Source organism: Meleagris gallopavo, chromosome 17 (genome assembly GCF_905368555.1).
Source record: "Meleagris gallopavo chromosome 17, MGAL_WU_HG_1.1, whole genome shotgun sequence".
Classification (NCBI taxonomy): domain Eukaryota; kingdom Metazoa; phylum Chordata; class Aves; order Galliformes; family Phasianidae; genus Meleagris; species Meleagris gallopavo.
Genome location: NC_139420.1, coordinates 9,740,558 through 9,759,655, shown reverse-complemented (window position 1 = coordinate 9,759,655; position 19,098 = coordinate 9,740,558). Strand labels below are relative to the sequence as shown.

At 39.3% G+C, this 19,098-nt stretch overlaps 1 protein-coding gene across 3 annotated transcripts in view; it reads left to right on the top strand.

Annotated features, from left to right (window-relative positions):
• Positions 1-19,098, top strand: part of CCDC60 (coiled-coil domain containing 60) — a 42,100-nt gene that overhangs the window by 9,658 nt on the left and 13,344 nt on the right. For all 3 annotated transcript variants that reach the window (XM_085238272.1, XM_085238271.1, XM_085238273.1), the window contains exons 2-3: positions 8,097-8,180; positions 9,746-9,837. In XM_085238272.1, coding sequence (XP_085094398.1) covers positions 8,097-8,180; positions 9,746-9,837 — 176 coding nt within the window. The remainder of the gene's footprint in view (positions 1-8,096; positions 8,181-9,745; positions 9,838-19,098) is intronic.

Sequence of the window (19,098 nt, the reverse complement as noted above, 5' to 3'; positions counted from 1 at the left end):
TGGGCTTTGTGTTGGAACTAACGAGTCCTCTGTCTAATCTTGCATAAAGCCTAGCCAAGAAGATTCTCTTCTTGACATCTGTCTCACATTTGTCATGCATGAATTTGGTGCCAGCCAACAAGCTCATTCCGTTGCAATATGGACTGTATTTATCACTGTAAAACAGTAATTCAGTCAGGTTCTTTATTCCAACAAGGATCTGGACCCTTTGACAAAAATATGCTTTGGGAAAGTTATACAGTAGTTCAGAATTTATCTTTTTGCTTGTACATTTCAATGTATCTAGGTAGAACATCCATGTATATAGCAACCATTGCATGTTTCTTGATTTACATGAAGCGTTTTAATAATCATAGTCTCCAGTTTGCATCTAAAAATGCTTATTTGTTTTAGGGAAGTAACAGGAGTGGGTGTTTGGTGAAAATAGACTGGAACTGTCAGTCCCATATCACGTTGTGCATGTGGTGAGATGACGACTCTTTTAGGGCTGGCAGATGCACTCTGTTCATTTTACAGGTCATTAAATTTCTCATTACACAAACTCAATCATCTGAGTTTTTCAAAATATGATTTGGAATATCCAAAAGATTAGACAGTGTGCAAAATAAATAGAGAAGTTTTTTTTTTTCTTTTCAAATTATGGTTTGTCTTTCAAAATTAAAGTGATCGATAACCTCCATAACATTTGTACTATATCATTCTCATTGTCTGGCTGCTCCATATGGAAGGTTATATTCTGAGATTGTATATCTCTGCATGCAGAGCAACATCAGACCAAATTTGTATTTGTTGGTCTGCTTAGAGATTCTGATTAACCTGTCTGTGTCTGAGAGGAGAGAATCTCCTGCAGTAATTTGTGCATTAGAATATTCTCTTTCTTGATGAGGCTAAGCATCTGCATCTTTTTTAAAAAATGTTATCAAGTGGCTTTTGAAAAGAAAAAGGCCCAAATCTTCATATGTTTCAGCACTATCCTGCCTCTTCTGTCCAATGTGTACATAATTCCATGTGGTCTACGTTGGCAAAGTGGAATGGTGTTTTATCCCTTGTGTGAAGGACTTTGTCTGCACGTGATTTGATGGTGTAATTTGGGCAGGAGAGGAAGAAGAAATGGTGTGTCTCAGAAGGACATTTTCCAATTTAAAAACTATTGAACCATCTCCATCTTCCTAAGCTGCCTTTACCTTCTTGTTTGTTTGTAAGGCCTCTGTTTGTGCTCGTTCTGGTTGCACGTCTGGTTTAGTGTTTTGCAGTCCATTGCTATTGCTGGCTGGAGCAACCCCTGACTATGAAGATCTATGAGAAAGGAGTAGATAAGTGACCTAGAAAAACTAGTGCTTATCTCTAGAGACTGCCATGATCCTACTTCCTTGGTGCTATTAAATTTAGGTGCTATTAAATGACAGAATTTCATCTCGTGCTGAGTTCAAGTGGCTCCGTTATGGAGCCTGAAGGAACTGTTTGGAACTGAAGGTTTTACAGTGCCTGAGGAGTTGCAGACAGCACAGAGAAATGGGAAGAGGGCAAGGTGCCAACAGTGTACAAGAATTGCACTTAACTTCGGTGTTCAGCATCCACGGGATGAACAGTGGGATATTAATTTAATAGCTGGTTGAGGAGAATGGGGGATATCCAGACAGAGATAAATGGTGGAAGATTCAGTCAGCCTGCAGGACTGTGACTTCCACATCAAGTTAAAGTGTGAGCTGTTGGCTTCAGAGATGCCCCTGGTCACAAATGTCTTTAGAATATACAGAGGTTGGTGATCCTGCCTGTGGCAGGGGATTTGGAGCTTGATGATCCTTGAGGTCCCTTCTAACCCAAGCCATTCTATGATTCTATGAGATGCGCAGAAAGCACAGGGAATTGAAGGCACAAGTCACTTGTCTTGCTGTATCTTCACCCTTCATACATGCAGCGTTTAATTCCACATGCTGACAAGAACGTTGTGAGGATTAATATCTTACAGGTGGAAAACTGCTGAGCTGATGTAGTAATGGAGACCATGCGAGTATTACAAATATGTTTTGGAGTCTTCACAGCTATTGGATGCCAGTGTAGCCCCTGTAGCCCCTCCATCTCTGCCTACCCAGAAGAATGGCCCATCCATCATGTGCAGAGCCAGTCATGCTTAGCTACACATTTGTGACCTCTGGGTGTGATTATAGCTGCTGATCTGTGGGACTGAAGCCAAAGGAGAGGTAGATATGGCTCTGTTTTATTAATATACTTACGGGAATAAGTGCTGTGCCTAAACAAAATTAAATAGCATCTAATTCCTTCGTTGATGTTTGGTAAATGAAAGCAAGCATGGGGACAAACATGGAAGTTCAGAAGGAAACAGAGTGGTTGTGCTTTTTCTAATCCTGGAGTGGTAGCTGGACAATTTGAAATTCAAGTGACACAGTGAAGTGTTAGCAGTCCTCACAGCTGAGAACAGAAAGCATTGGCCAGAAACAATCTTTAATTCTTGCATGCACTTCTTATTTATTGAACTAATATCCCTAACCTTCTCTTTTTCCCTTGTAAGAGGGAAGTGCTCCGATTGTTTTACTAACATGTCTGTATTTCAATTTTGTGGTTATTTCCAATTTCTTGTGTTCTTTGTCCTCTACCAGGTGGCAGTCATCATGCCTTTTATTCCGTGGCTTGTATTGATTTGGTCAAAAGTAATTAAAGAGATAATTTGTTCTCAATTACATTTCCCCGAATTTCCTGAGGCTGGTAACTCTGCTCTCCAGCTGCGTCTTTCCTCAACTCCTCCTCAAATTGACTTTGTTCTCGTTATGAAATAAAGCAGAATAGTGTGTTCTTTTTTGTTTGTTTGTTTGCTGCTTTTTGATTGAATAGTGACTCTGTGCTGTGGAAGATATCGATCTGTTAATTGTGTTACACGCTCCTGCCTTGGTTCATGAACTTTCATGCTTTTTTAGCATAGCATTCCAATAAGAAACCCTGTGTTAGACTAATAGGAGATCAGTAAAGGGAGACATCTAGAAAGCATTAGCAAGGCCAAGGATAATTTCCATCATCAGTGAGTGGAAGGCTGTGGGAGAGCTGCATCAACTGAATGTGCTGGTGCATTGCCCAGAGACCAAGTGACTGATAGAAATGTGAGGAATAAGGAGAGATGTCGTAGAAGCAATCTATTTTGTGTTTTTTTTTTTTTTTTGCATGTTTGCTTGCCCTGACTTGTAAGAATGCAATGCAGAATATTTAGGCCATGCATTTTTCAGATCGTCTTGCAATGAAAAGATTTTATGGAGGGGGGAAAAAAAAAAAAAAAAAAAGATGGTAGGTCATATAATATTCAAAGTAACTGTAGAGCAAATAGAGTTACAGTTGAGACTAATTAGATCCAATTATTTTACAACATTTATCACACTTATCAGAATTCAGTAAATATGATGATCCTTTGCGGTCCCTTCCATAGCCATTCTACGAACATTCTTTGGAGAAAAGAAAATAAAAAGAGGATTTGCCTGGAGAATGTGACAAGCTGAGCCAAATTGGGATAAATATCCAGCTATGTGAGCTGGTTTTGCTAGGTAAACAGCAGTCTGTCATTATGTATTCTTTCTGAATACTTAAAAAAGTTAAGAAGTGAGTTGTGTTATTTGTGGCATTTCAGATATAAGGAATAGAGGCATCGTGAGCTGAGATTCTTGTACCAAAATCTATTGTAGTCGGAAAGAAGTGGGGATGGGTTAAGGCCTGCCAGCTGGGATAAGGTGGTACATGTTTTATTTAGGATGTCAGAAGAATTTTCTGACAGATGTGAAATTGAGCCTGCTTATTCTAAATTTCGTTCTTATGCCTTTACTAGTAGATAACCTCTCTCTCGCTTCTCAGCTGCCTCCTTCCATTTTTCTGATGTGTCTTTATTGACAGTAATGCGTTCGCTAGAGCGCAGAATGGGAGCTGACAGGACTGGAGTTCCATCCCTCATTAAAACCACCGATGGTAGAACAGTGGAATGAGTATCACTCCCTGTTGATATCAGGCCCGTTTCTGACCAGAGACCAAGGAAAGCAAGCTGCTGCAGTAGCTCTTAGCAGACGTTCCCATTGGCTGCAGAGATTCTCATCTACGGAGTGCCTTGCATTATTGATGTGGTAAAGCAGAACCTTAACGAATCAGGTGTCTCGTCTTTGAGGCTGATGCATATTTGCATCTTGCAGTGGTATAGTTTAAGTCGAAGCACTAAAATGACATTCCTCTTTAAAGCAATCTTAGTTTTCTGCAGGATGTTGTTAGTGAAGTCCTTTGCCTACGAGTCCCTTGTGTTTAATTTAAAATTCTCTTTTGGACCCGGTATCTGTTCCCTCATTCCAGTGAAAGAGCAAGAAGGGTCAGTGTTCAGCAGCAGCAGTGTAAGAAGAAATAGGGAAAAAATTTAAAATACCTTGAGTACTTGGCTAGAATACTGCCTACAAAAATCAGCATTTAGAATGCTACCTGCAGAAGAGCAATAGTCCTCTCTCTGTGTATTGCTTAACAAGAGCCTTCTAAATGCTGTTGTAAAATGACAAATATATTTCATCAGGTTGGTCTTGTATCTGGATGACCAAACAGGTAGCTTGTGGGAGGGCTGTGCTGATTTACCTTCATCGAAACACATTCACATCTTGCAGATGTAATCATAATGCTATAGTGATATTAGAAACAATGTTAAATGATATTAGGAAGAAGAGTGAAACAGGGGTTACTGGTTTGTACCAGTAACATAGAAACCAAACAAGTTGACCAAAATGAAAAAGGCTTCAGGAATTGCCAATATAACAGGTTCTAAGTTGAAAATGTACAACATAAAGTCAAGCTTAGCATACCGCAGCTCCCCTCCTTTAGATGACGCATGCAGCATGCTCACTGCAGCCTTCCTGTACCTAAAGGGAGCCTACAAACAGGAGGGGAGCCAACTCTTTACAAGGGTAGATAACGGCAGGACGAGGGGAAATGGTTTTAAGTTGAAAGAGGGAAGATTTAGGTTGGGTATCAGGGGGAAGCTCTTTACCAAAAGAGTGGTGAGGTGCTGGAACAGCTGCCTGGAGAGGCTGTGGATGCCTCATTTCTGGAGGTGTTCAAGGCCAGGTTGGATGGAGCCCTGGCAGCCTGGTCTAATGCCAGATCTGGAGGTTGGTGGCCCTGCATGTGGCAGGAGGCTTGGAGCTCAGTGATCCTTGAGGTCCCTTCCAACTCAAGCTATTCTGTGATTCTCCGCTATTTCCACAGTAGGTTTTGAAGAAAAAAACTGGAAACTTGGAATGACATTTGCAAAGATAAAGTGTGTGAAATGCAAGATGTGCTTAATAAAAGAATGTGATGTGTCAGAGCTGAACGATTTTTGCTCTTCATAATTACTTAGAAGAGAAAGTAGATGTACCTGGGAACTGCTAGGATAAAATCTAGCATGTCTGGAGGCGGTCGTTTGTGATTGAAACGAGCTATTCAAAAGGATTTGTTCCTCCAAAAATACTCTGAGCCTTCAGTTTTCTTTCTAAAGATGGAGACGACATGCAAAGCACTGCATAAGCTGGTATGCAAGAACAGCAGAGCTTTTGGTGTGCCTCCAGCCAACCGTGATAGCAATGGGAGGACTTGCCTCCAACCAGGCGGCATCGAGCTCCACCTACTGCGCTACTCCTGCAGCTGACTTTTACCTAGGGCTGCTGGGTGTGAGCTCAAGAAAAACCACCTCCATCATTTTAGCAAAAAAACCTTTTGGATTAATTTCCTCAGTCTTTCTTTGGACCGTTTTTCATATATTATCTTGCAGTGATTTTTTTATTATTATTATTTAAATGGTTGTTTTCTTGCATATGGAGTTGTACATCATTTTGTTACTTCGCTATAATGAAAGCAGGAAATGATGAGTGAAACAGGCATTTTGGTGGCTTAAAAGCAAGTAAGGAGACTTCTCATAGTTCACCTAAATTTGGAAACACTATGAGAAAAAAAAAATAATTAAAAAAAAACCACCCCAGCCCATTTATTGCTTCTGCACAAAGATTCTTCAGATTGTCATTATAATATATTGTTGAGTTTAACAAATTAGACTTACCAACATGTTTTTTTCCTCAGTTTGTTTTTTTTATATCTGCACTGCAAATTAAAAAGAAGGAATTACACCATTCCATCATTATGGACTGTTACTGTGTTAAGCTCAGATTGCACCTTTTCAATACACGGCGTTGTAATGAAAGATAATGTTGTAGAAAAAGAAGCAATTCCCTTCTGTTTTCTGTGATAAGGCTGATTGAATCTCATTACCACTACCTGAGAGGATGGGGTGACATATGTGCTACCTCCCTTCCCTTCTTCCCTGAGAACTATGCCAAGGAGAGGTGGATTCGCAGCTCTTTTCTTTGCCTTTCCTCTTGAACTGGCTGGGGTGGCTGACCAGAGGTATGATGCAGGGTGATGTTGCACCTTGTAGAGTTTTGGTCACAAATTTATTCTTTCAGCACGCCCAGAAACCTCTGGGAGAGTCATATTGGGAAATTTTTTCTCCTCGTGCTCCTCAGCATACTGGTACTTACAAGCAATTGAAACTGTAGGGCTGCATTCCAACGCTCTTTCTCTCCTCAAGTAGTAAGTTATTCTGAGATGTCTTAGTTGATTGAATCACATCAGTCAAGGGATCACCAGCTGGCCATGGTCAACATATTGCTGTTTCTGCTGGGGAAAAGAGTCAGGAGCAAAGCAGGCTGGAAGTTCTGCATTTCCTATGGGTGAGATGCAGGAGCCTGCTCAGAAGTTAAAATGATTCTGTTCTCACACACTGTGTGAATGAGTTTTCTTCAGACACCGAAGCAGCTCAAGTACATTGCTATTCCTCTACAAGTGAGACATGTACTCCCAAGCATTGTTGGCTTGCCATCTGTCCCTGCTGCTGACCCACCTTGTTCCATTGCTCCCCTGCCACGTGAAAGAGCAGAGCCTTCACACACTCATCTTTGACACTTCATTAGTTCATCTGTACACACTGCAGAAAATCTTTTTTTCCGTTCCAGCTGCTTTGCTCTTAGCATCATTTCTGCTTATGTTTTATTCTGCTATTTGCTCGCTGTCTGCCCTCAGCCATTACATTGGAACTCTGGTGTGCACAGCTTTCTAGTGAGTGAAGAACTCTGCTCCTTTCTGCTTTCATTCTGTTGACACGTTACATTGGAACATAGATTTGGAAAACATTTTGTGCCTTCTAGAATCAAGATTCTAACAAGCAAAATGATTTGCTTTTAAGAATTTTTAAAACATCCAGATATTTCAAGGCTTTGCAGCTCCACATTTGCTGCACTGTGTCTTTCAGTCTTTGTTCCACATCGGCTCTGCCCTAGCTATATGGATGCAGCTTCCCAGGGCCTTCTGCTTTGCTTGGGATCAATAAATGAGCTCTTTGATCTGAAATTACTGCAGGAAGGAATTACTATTTTCATACTCTCTTAGCCCAAGTACCATAGACTGCTGAATGATCTGAAGTTTTTTATTAATCTACATATAAATGTGTGTGTGTGTGTGTGTGTGTGTATATATACGTATGATTTCAATAGGAGGAAATATATCTTCCTTCCACTTGAATAAAGTGCTGGTTGAAGGAGAACTGAGAATGAGATTGTTTGACTTCAGGGCTTTTCATGAGTCTGTGCCTTCATGGTGAGTGAAAGCACAGACCCACGAATACCGATCCATCACAGCGTGTATCTTCAGGGAAGAGCAATTACAGGTAAGTAATTTCTTATTCCTGTTTTGGAAATTGGATTTTCTTTTTATGTTAGACATGGTAGATAATAGCCTTCCATGAGAAGAGGGTTTTTTTTTTTTTTAAAAAAAACAACATTCAAGTGAAGTAATTTAGAAAGCATGGATTCATTTTGCACGGTAATTTTTTCTGCAGGTGCTTCACATGAGAATCTGTTTGAGTGCCAGAGTTAGTGATGTTTTAAGTGTTTCTGCATCAGACTTGCCTTAATTTTTTATTTAGTTTGCATCTCTGTAGGAAAAGTTGCTTACACCACTTGTTTTTTAAAATGGTGATCTGCTTCTCTATGTCTAACTTGCAGTTATACATAAGACTACACGTTTTTGTTCATTTTTAGGAACCTGTGAAGAAAGACGTGCAGGAAAGACTGCAGAGAGAAGTGGCTGAGGTTACTGCTAATGAGAGCTCTGTCAATCCAAAGGTTAGAGTATGCAGTTTCATTTCTGATGAAGCTTTGATTCAGCATGGAATTAAAGAAGCCAACATACAAGCATCATGCTTTGAGTATATACATGTGGTTGCTGTGGTTGCTGTTTATAAGCTCTGCTATACATAAGAACCAGCCTTTCTGCTGACGTATCATAGGTTTTATTTCATGAAACTATTGCTGATGAGTGAGACAAGTTTATATTTTAATTTGGTAAAAAAGAATGCTCAGAAAATTCAGTTTAGCAGTGTCACTCCATTCATCATAGAAGACCAACCTTAAACAATGTAACAGCTTAGCACAGAATGACTAATGCATTCAAAATGATTTTTTAAACAGAACATTGTAATTTTTGTTGTACATTGGCCAATATTGCATATACTTATATCTCAAAAGCCTGAGGCTGTAGGACTTTCCTTTACTGGAAATGAATGGGCACTTCAGTCTGTGCCCACTGCTGTTACTCTTCTCAATGAATGGCAGTTCAGCCATGCACTTTTTGCACACTGAACTCTGCCTCAGCTGCAAGTTTTATTAGCTTCATTAACACATGCAAAAACACTGTATGTGCACAGCATGTGATCATAATTCTATGAAACTGATGCAGCTGTTCTCTGGAAGTCCCAAGGGTACTTCTAAGGCAGAGGCAGTTCCACAGCAAATGCAAGCTTTCATCTCCCATAAATTTGGATGCATAGTTGTTCAGAGGAAGAAATGTTGCAGGCATTTTGAACAGTGCCCTAAAGAGATGATTTCAATACCCCTGTGTAAAATCACGAACCTGGTTTGTACACTCCTAAAAAATTAAATAAAAATGTTAGAATGAAAAGAATGGATACATTACACTCTGTGCTCCAAAAAGAGAGCTATATCTGTGAAGCTCTTTCTATTGCTTTTTTGCTTTTTTTTCCTTGCCTTTTTTTTTTGTCAATAACTTGTTTTGTGTCTGAACATTTTTCTGGACTAGAACTTGTAGAAGATTTCTCTCTTGTGTGTGCTTTTTGTAGTTTGATGCATAAGAATCACAGCAGTCGTTCCCTTAGCCTAGGTATTTGAAGAGTCTCTTCTTCCAGTTTTGGTTTCATAAACCTCTCAGGCTTTTAGCTGCTCATAAGACTTCTGTCAAACCCGAAGTCATCCAGTGACCAAAAGCTGTTGAAGCACTTTTATGCCCAAGAGTGTGGTGAGGTGCTGGAACAGCTGCCCAGAGAGGCTGTGAGTGCCCCGTTCCTGGAGGTGTTCAAGGCCAGGTTGGATGGAGACCTGGGCAGCCTGGGCTGGTATTAAATGTGGAGGTTGGTGGCCCTGCGTGTGGCAGGGGGGTTGGAGGTTGGTGATCCTTGAGGTCCCTTCCAAACCAGACCATTCTATGATACATCTGGGCTTGTAGAGCCATATCATGTAAGGTTTGTTTACATACTCATGAAATCTCATAATACTCTCCCCGGTGATGGTTATCTCAGAAAACCGTGATTAAAGCTGAACTGTGAGTCTGTACCTTCTCTGTGCTAAGCTCTTTTTAATATCTTAATGTTAATTCTCAACTTGATCACTTTCAGTCTGATCCGCTGGAATCAGTGAAAAGGCTCACCTCCTCTAGTGAAACAGGGAAGGAGCTGAAGACTCTTAGTAAAACTCTAGCTCGCTTGAGGTAAGGAAATCCTGAGCACGCAGAAATGGGTCAGTTCAAGCCAAAGAAGTTGTTGGTTCTGTGGTGGCAGCAGCTGACTGATCAGCAAAATCATCAGCTGTATTAATTGCTTAGAAAAGATGGCTTGTAATTTCTCCTTTATAGTCTTTATGTACGCTCAAGACGTTCTGAGTGCTGCATGAAGAACGGCTGCTAGCTCCATCAGTACTGCACTGTTTTGGTGTTATTAAGGTGCTCGTTACCTATTTGCAGTCCTCTGTGTGAAATGGCACTGTGCTAAGATCTGGTAATCCACAGGAAAGGTTGGGATGTATAATGTCCACTATAGGATGGAAAACTATAGTGAGAGTATCTACCACTGTAACAGAATTTGTGCACAGATTTGTATGGAGTATTCCAACTTGAGATGGAGGAAAATCACGACTTAGAGGGAATCCATGTTTGAGTTCCTTACCTAATGGGAAGGTTTTAATCAGACACAGATCTGGGTTTCTGTATGCCATGCAGCCAGCTGAGGGTGGACTGCAACCATCATTAATTTTAGGGGGTTGATCACAGAAGGTGGCTGGATGTGCTTGCTTTTCCTAGAAGGTATCTTCCATTGCCACTACAGAGAATGGTATCTTCCACTGCCACAACAGAGCATTTCTTGCAGACTCATTTAAAAAGAAAGAAAGGGGGAAAAAAAATAACAAAACGAGGTCTGTTGGTCATAGGCTTTACCATTCTACCATCTCGTTCTTTTACACGTGCTCAGCTCTTATTGATGCCCATATTTCAGCTTTGTTACTGCAGTCACTACTTGTATTGATGAGGCTGCAACTTCTACGTGCTGTTCTGTTTCAATCACACATTCTGTTCATTGTATTTGCTCAGTATTAGCTTGAATAATCGCAGAGCTGTATAATAGGCCTTGCAGTAGGGGACTCTAGGCTTACTAAATTTTCTTGGAACTATCTAGCTTCCATGATGCGAGCGTTGAGAAACAAGAATCGCTTGCAGCTGAAACAGCAAGCAGGAATACAAAAAGATTTACATCTGGCAAGGTTTAGTTACAGCCTCCTGCAAATAAAATTGATGACTTACTGCTGCCAGCCCCAACAGGGTACAGATTACATGAGAGTTTACAAGCTCTGTAGACTTGAAGCCTTTGAAGAACACTCACTAGATAAAAATAGTTGAATTAAAGCAAGCAGCAAGAAGATAAACATGTACATAAAAACTTAGTAATTTCATAGGTTAAATGTAAGCATGTTTTCCAATTGAGAATGTGTGGTGTTGAATCAGCATGTTATATTGATGATGAATTAGGTTCTTGCACTGTTTGACTGAGAGTGCAGATTTAGAAAAGTTGAGGAAGCTATGTCAAAAAAGCTTCTTTGCATGAACTACTGTAATGATGTACTACATTATTAGTTGTCACAATGTAGTGTTGTTAAATATCTCCAATTTTTATATCAGAGCAATTTCTAAATTCTGCACTAGTTACTCGTGATAACGTTAAATTCCACATTCAGCAGAGGGTTGTTAGTGGTAGGGTAGTATGGTTCAGTTGCAATTGGACTTGATCTTTAAGGTCTTTTCCAACCTAAGCAATTCTATGATTCTTCCCTTCCATCCTTACGTAACTCTGGTTATTTTGTTTTACACTTATGCTGTTAATCCACTTGATCAATGTGCCAAAAGGTAATAAGCCATAAACAAAATAATAAACAGTGCGTATTTTGAAGGTTGAATAAGCCATTTTAGTGAAGTATGACTTTTTTTCCAATTATAAATGGAACTCAGGTGTCTCAGGTAAGTAAAATGCTTGAGTTGTTCTTCCAGACTTCAGTGATGTCTCTGCTTCTCTGATTTATTTTTTTTTTTCCCAAACTGCCCTGATTAATCAGAAGCTCCAAGGAAAGATCTTGTTAAGAGATCCAGCTCATCACTTTGAGTGAGTGCAGTTGTTTCTTACAACATATGAAGTGTTTTGTGTAACCTGCTTCTAACTGAAGACATAATCATAAATGCAGATTAACCTTCTGCTGGATGTTTAATGGTAATGTAATCTGCAAAATGATGCTAATGCAGACTTTTAATGATGTGAATAGATCTGATCTTAATGTAAATTTGATTCTAATGTTATCTTTTAATGAGAGATTAAATCCCCAACTTTTGGTCTTCTATCCCTTCTCACCTCCATAAGCCAATACAGCCAAAAGGACGAGCAAAATTATATTCCTTTATGCACACTGTCTTCAGAATTGCCTTTTATGTCTTGATCAGTTGTATCAGTACCACACTCACAGATGATAGGCATGTTGGGCAATTGATCTTTAGCATCTAGTTTGGCTTTTTACTGCTGATGCTGAAGGTGGGAAGAACCCAACTCCATTTTAGTATCCCAAGCAGAATTTGTTGTGCTGACAAATAAGAAATATGTACCTGTTGAAGCATCTCCAACTCTTTCACATTCTTCTAGTCCCATAAACTTAATTATGGTTGCATTCAAAACTGGCTTCATTTAATTTAAAATGCTTGAGTGGAAATATTCTTGTTCTCTGGTTTTCCATGACCATTGAAACATATGTGGAACACAGAGAGAAGGCCTAGTCTTGTGTTGCTGTTCAAGTCCATTTATATTTCCTTTTTACACTGACTGCATGGCGTGGTGGTTTCACATTGATGGCTAACTAAACTCCACCACACTGCTCTCACACTCCTGATTCTCGAAAGATCAGGGGCAGAAAATAACAAAAAAAGGCTCAAGGGTTGAGATGAGGACTGGAAGGTCATCCATGATTACCATCATGAGGAGAAGAGATTCAGCATGGGGAGATTAATATAATTTATTGCCTGTTTATTACTAGCAGAGTAGAGCAGTGAAAAACTAAAAGCAAAGAGAGAGCACTGTTGTCTCAATGTGTGCTTCAATGCTGTTTGCCTGTCACCTCCTATAAGGAGCATGTGGTATTACACTGTCATCCCAGTGGTGATCCTGCAGCATATCTAACATAATTATGTACTGGCATTTAAGTCATATTTCCTACTTATATGATTTAAGTGAAATATTATATGAACTATAATGGCTGTGGAGAAATTTGCTTGAGAAAAGTCAAGGAAACTGACTCTTATTCTCTGATGCTTCCTAAAGCATGCAGTAGCCAAATGACCCAGTGTGCAGTATAATATCCAACAGACTTAGTATCTGGAAATCAAAAGTCTACATTAACTATTGTTCTTTCTAATTATTCTGTTGTCTAAAACTGGAAACTCCTTGACTTTTAGCAATTAAAACGTGCTAAACATTCATCTTGAGCGTTCATACAGTGTTACTTTGACTACATTTGCAGAACAGTAAGAACTGACATCAGCAGACTTTTTAACCACATGCTGTAATAGGAAATTGCAGGAAAAGATAATTTCAAGTGAGAATTACTGCACTGATGTTTGGACCGAAGGGCGTGATGGCAATGCTTCTCAGTAACAAATTCAGGATGTAGAAAAGGAGCTTTTGAAGGGATGGAGCAGAGTGGGAAATGCACAAAAGAAGAAAACTGGAGTTGTAAATCATTAGGACAGCAACTTTTCATTTCAGTGAAAGCAGTCGGGCTAGCAGAGCAGCATGCTAATATGTACTACAGAGAGTCAGGGGATGCAAATGACCTTTGTGGATTTGGGTTTTGCTGCCTATCCTCATGATTGAAAAGGAACAGCCAGCGGTTGTCTTAATTGGATGTTAATTGATATGTATTCATGGCAAGTAGTGCCTGTGATCTTGCAGCTTGTTTGTATTAGAGAGTATAATGGAGCAAACTGTGAGGGAGTTTTTAGCAATAATGATCACAGTGATGTGACATGATAGTAAAAATGTTAAGATTATCTCAAAAATATTTCAAGAGTCATTACTGGAAGAGACTTGAATGCATTCCTAAAGCTTTCATATGCTACCTTATATGCTAAAAAATATAATTAAAGAGAAGATAAAACTTATAACTACAAAGTCGTGCTTCCTCTCAGTAATACACTGTAAGTACATGAGAGGGTGATTACTGAATGCAGAGGTTGTTCAAACTTGTCATCTTTCACTGCTATCAGTCGTTAGCCCTGAGCAGGAAGCTTTGTCAGGGCTTTCCTGCTGTTGGATAACACCAAATCACTGTGAGGAGGCACCTGCCAACTCTCAGGTAGAGTTTTATGTTAAATTATGGGAAGGAATTTGCTTATGTTTGTGTAGCATTAAAAATAATAATAATAAAAATTGGAGAATCTGTAGACAATTGTAACTCCAATTTCTGAGAGTCAGTGCATCTTTCTTCCAGTGGAGGTTTCACATGTAGGCTGAAAATAGCCCTGACTGACTTGACTAAGTGTTTCCCAGTGTTGAATTCAGTGGGTGGAATACAGCATGGCAGCAAAGGCAACATATTTCTCCTTAGGCAATCAAATATCTTTAGCTTTGTGCTAAGAATTGTTGTTTCATTTCTGCAGAAGGAAATCTCCCACTGCTGCTTCTTGAGTTTGCTTAGTCTTAGTGAGAAGCACAGCAACTTTGATATGACATTCAGCTCTGAGGGAAATACCTTTTTTTATTGCTTTGTTGCAACGACAGCTGTGTGATCCAGAAATAATGTAATACACAGTTGCATGAGGATGCGTTGCATGAAAACCAAGAAAGCAGAAGTCTTTATAACCATCCATAAATCATAGCAAGATGTAGGAACGCTTACACAGCAAAGATTGCCAAAGCACAGGAGGTTTGTAGTTAATGTTATAAAAGCAGGTTGCCATAAATCAATTCTATGGGCTAGCTCGGCCAGCAAGACCATGGAAATACTCATGTTATTAAACACCACAAAAAAGCAAACAACAAACAACAACACCCAAAACAGCACAACAGAGCTTAAAAAGAAGCCTGCTTTTTAAAATGAGGCTGGCTGAAAACATTATCTGTGTGTAAAAAAGAGGTATGAAAGATGATAGAAACTGGAAACAGAACCTAGCAGAATGTATTATGAAAGCGATGTGGAAAACATCTCAGTCTTCGTTGAGGAGCCAAATGTGGCTTTTTTTTGTTTCTATCACAGCTAAGTTCTGATTCATGGTGTGCCTAGCCATCACTACTTGTATTCATTGGCACTCAGAAGAGATGGAGGTAGACATACAAATGTTATTGATACAGAGAGAAATGAGAAGAGGGGTGATGATTTGAAAGTCTGTCCTTGCCTAAGCTCTACAAACAGGGCGAGCTGCCAGACTGCTGTCCCTGCGTTCCTCTCCACTGCATGAGCTGATTAATACACCTTTGGTCTTTTCTTTGGCAAGGCTGAGGATATGCACTGAGGTGCACAGTGATGGAAAAGCCTGTTAGAAGGTCATTGTTCTGCTTGGTTTGCACAGACCTTAAGTGCTTGATTGTGTGCATGGGCTTGGATTTGTTACACATAGCATGAGACAATTACCTGAGCTCCTGAGTTAGAAGCCTGCTCCCTCAAGGCTACTTTTGTCATTGGATAGAAAGATAGAAACAGATGCTTTGGGGGATTTTTCTGATCCTATGTGAGCTTGAAGTCCTCTTTCAGTTTGGGAGGCAGATGCATGCTATGTTTTAGAGGAAGTTAATGAAGTTAAATAAATACTCCTCAAGAAACAGAGCTACTTTTTGAAAAGCTGAGATGTTTTCTAGATTTAGTCAAACAAGGCTGACCAAAGTATATGGCAGTGATGTGACTGCCTTGCCAGAACACACTGATCCTCTTTTGGCAAGGAAAACTGAAGCATCAAAGGTTATAAAAAAAAAAAAAAGAAAAGAAAAGAAAATTGACCCTATCTGTGCCAACATAAAAAATGAGAACTATGTGTGCAGTGATGGTCATCTAAGCACAGGTTCCCATGTGACAGAGACAAGTTGTGATCATCCTCCATCAGTGATGCCTAGGAATTGACAGCTTGGAGCTACACGCTCAAAGGGAAGGAGTCCGTGCCATTTCGTGAGCCACTCAAGCCTTTGTTTCCAAAAGGGCTGTGTTAAGCCCTTGTAATGCAGTGCATTTTTGGTGGTTTGAAGAAAATTAGTTCCCTTGCTTCTGTTTTAGTAGAGCTAGTTGAATAAAACTGTATGTCAGACTGCTGGCAGTTTAGTAGTATTCCATTGGCTGGCTTTAAATTAGAAACTAGATGTTTCTTTTCAGTGCTTCAAGTTTCCTGAAGGCAGATCTCTAAAAGTCAGTCTCTATATAGAAAGCCCAGGCTCTGTTAATGCATTCTTTATGCCTGCAACAACAGTTAGACTGACGTATCCTGAGAGCTGTTCCTGTTACTTGTCTTCCTGTGAGCATCTTTGTAACTAGCTGTCTTTGGATATTTTTTATTATAAAGCCACTCATCTTTTCTGATTGATGTGGTAGCTATTATGGGAAGATTTTGGAAGGCAAATGCTGATTTTGGAGTGTGGGTTATGACCTTTGCTATCCTTGCCTGTGAATCTATACCAATCCTATATATGTGTACAGAGAGATGAAAAAGATTTCGTTTGGAGATTCTGCTAAGTTGGCATTCCTTAATGCAAATGGTTTACTAGGTGAGCCAGCTGAGTGTGTGAGAGTGGGAAGGAGAGGTAACACTGAGTTAAAAAGCAAAAAAGAGAGTCAGGTGGCAGAAACAGAGAAGGTGAAATGTTTATCTGCCAATATTAGTTTCCAATGTACTTAATACTTCATAATGTCAGTTGCTTGGAAACCAGTGTTCTGTGCCCTTTTCCTGGTTGGCAAAAATCACTCTAATTGTCATGTTTCTAGCAGTGTCACTGCTGGCACTTTGTAGCATTTTATTTCCAGAAGCAAAAATTTTCTTTTACGTGAGTGATGGCTCACATTAATTAGACAGCAGTCATGGCCAAAGACATCCACTTATGTGTACGGATGTATGAATCATTATCCCTATCATCAATCACTGGAAAGACTGCTATTCCCATCAACAATTCTGCCCTTCCAGACTGTTCATTTGAGTCTCCATCTCCTTTCTTCTCGTGCAAAAATATATTTGTATTTGAATTTTTGTAAGTGCAAGTAGTTCGTTGCTTATTAGATTTTACTATCTAAACATGACAGCCTAATTCCATGTATCGTGGAACAAAATGACATGTTGTCACTGAATGGTTGAACAAAGCTAACAGTTAAAATGAGTTTTCCATTATTTAGTATTAAAATGTCATTGTTCTGTAAATACCTTTGCGTGCTAAGGCAAGAAGATTGATCTTCTCCCTACTCTGCCCTTGTGATGCCTCATCTAGAGTATCGCATCCAGGTCTGGTGCCTCTAACACAAAAAAGACATGGAGCTACTGGAGATCTGCTGTCTTCTTACGAAGACGGGCTGAGGGAGCTGCCTTCATACAGGGCTTGCTTTGGTTTTGTTATTTTTTGGTGCGTGGTTTTTTGGGAGGATTTTTATGTTTGCTTGTTTTGTTTATAAACGAACCCATTTGAGCACAGACTATTGTACTCGTCTTCAGGAGAACAAAATGGGAATCTACATCCAAAATAATGTGGGTATTCCAGATTGTGTGTGTGACTTCAACAGCTGAAGGCAGATGTTGATCTGGTGCCACTTCAGTTCCTTGCCAGAACGTTCAGTGGTTCAATATGGTAAATGATAACATATGTCTGAGGTTCTATGGGTTGGTAACTGCATTTAAAGATCTTAATGTCATTATAATCCGGTATTAACTGAACTTAGGGAAAACAGAAGTGTGAATATTTACCTATTAGACTCTTCTTGTGTGATTACTCAGCCATTAAATAGGAGTAGTAACTGTTTTGTTCCTGATTTTCCATTGCCTTATGCGTACATTTGTATCTCTTTAGCTTGGTTATAAACACTACCTGACCCAAATTCTTAATTCATTTACATTAGTATCTACATATTAATTGTGAGTACCTGTAAGCTCTTTTTCCCATGTGCTAAACTTTCAGAACACAACCCAAATGTCATGTGAAGCACAAGAGCAGGACTTGCTCTCTCAGGCTCACCTCTCATGGCTGCTGGTAATTTAAGGAGGGTCATGTAAGCACTCTTTAATAACTTACTGATTATATTTTAAGTGAACAACTCTCTAATTCTCATTTACAGCGAGACTTTCTACCTCACTCAGGATCCCAAAGGTGTGAAGCGATCTTAATGTAACTAACTTATGGACATACGGGCACATATATATATATGTATGTATGTATGTTATCACACTGAATGTAAGGGCATTAAAGAACTGAGTGCAATGGTCAACAGCTCCAGTATTCACTGATAAGAGAAAGGAGCAGATTCTGCATTGGTATAAATGGATATTACCATTGACAGTCTGCAGCAAACGCAGAGTTTGGTCTCCTGCTGTTCTTTTTGTCCTTTGTAAGTAAAAACAACTCTGTGTGCAAATGTATTTTCTTTTATCTCAATTTACATTTGGCTCTATGCCTGTGGAAAAAGGTTGAATTTCTGCTGTACGTTGTCTGGAGCAGATGATGTTCTTTCATTAGCTTTATTGCTAGAAAGCCTTTTTCCATTAAGATAAGTAAATGCTATGAAACAATGACTAGCAATTTCCATGATCAGAGGAATTATCTGTGTATAGTTAAATTATTTGATGGATAGTTATTGTTCTTAAAGCTCACAACTCAGCTTTTGTTCACTGTGACCATAACGTTAGGTGTTAGAGAGAGGAAGAATTAAGCTAGAATGAGTAGACTGCAACTACTTTGCTAACGAAGTTCTTAACTTGAAAAGAAAGTTCTTTTGTCTGAAACACAGTTGAAAATCTGTGTTGTGACTAAAATTGACTGAAGCTCCTTTATTTTAATAAACACACTGAAAAGTTCATCACTGATTGCATTTGCATTTTAATGAATGATTCTCACCTACTTGTCAAATAGGCAACCCAGCTGGATTTATTACATTATGGTATGAACAGGGTATCCTGATACCAGAATTCAAATGTAGAAATATTTAATGTCCTGTTCTAGCAATGTACTATAAATCAATAGTGCAGAAAAGTACATTGGTCACCTCGTTCTATATTGGTCTCCTATATTCTAAGCTTGGATTTATTTTACAGTTTCTCTGAATGGAGTCAGTGAATGTTTGGGGTAATTCATAAATATTCCTGAAATAATTCAATGGAATTATGAGGGATTTTTGTCTGTTTGCCTCTTGTTAAAGCTCTTCTGTATGCCATGCTTCTGTTTATTTCATTTCTTGTCTTGCAGATTGCAGAGTTATCTGTTGTAAT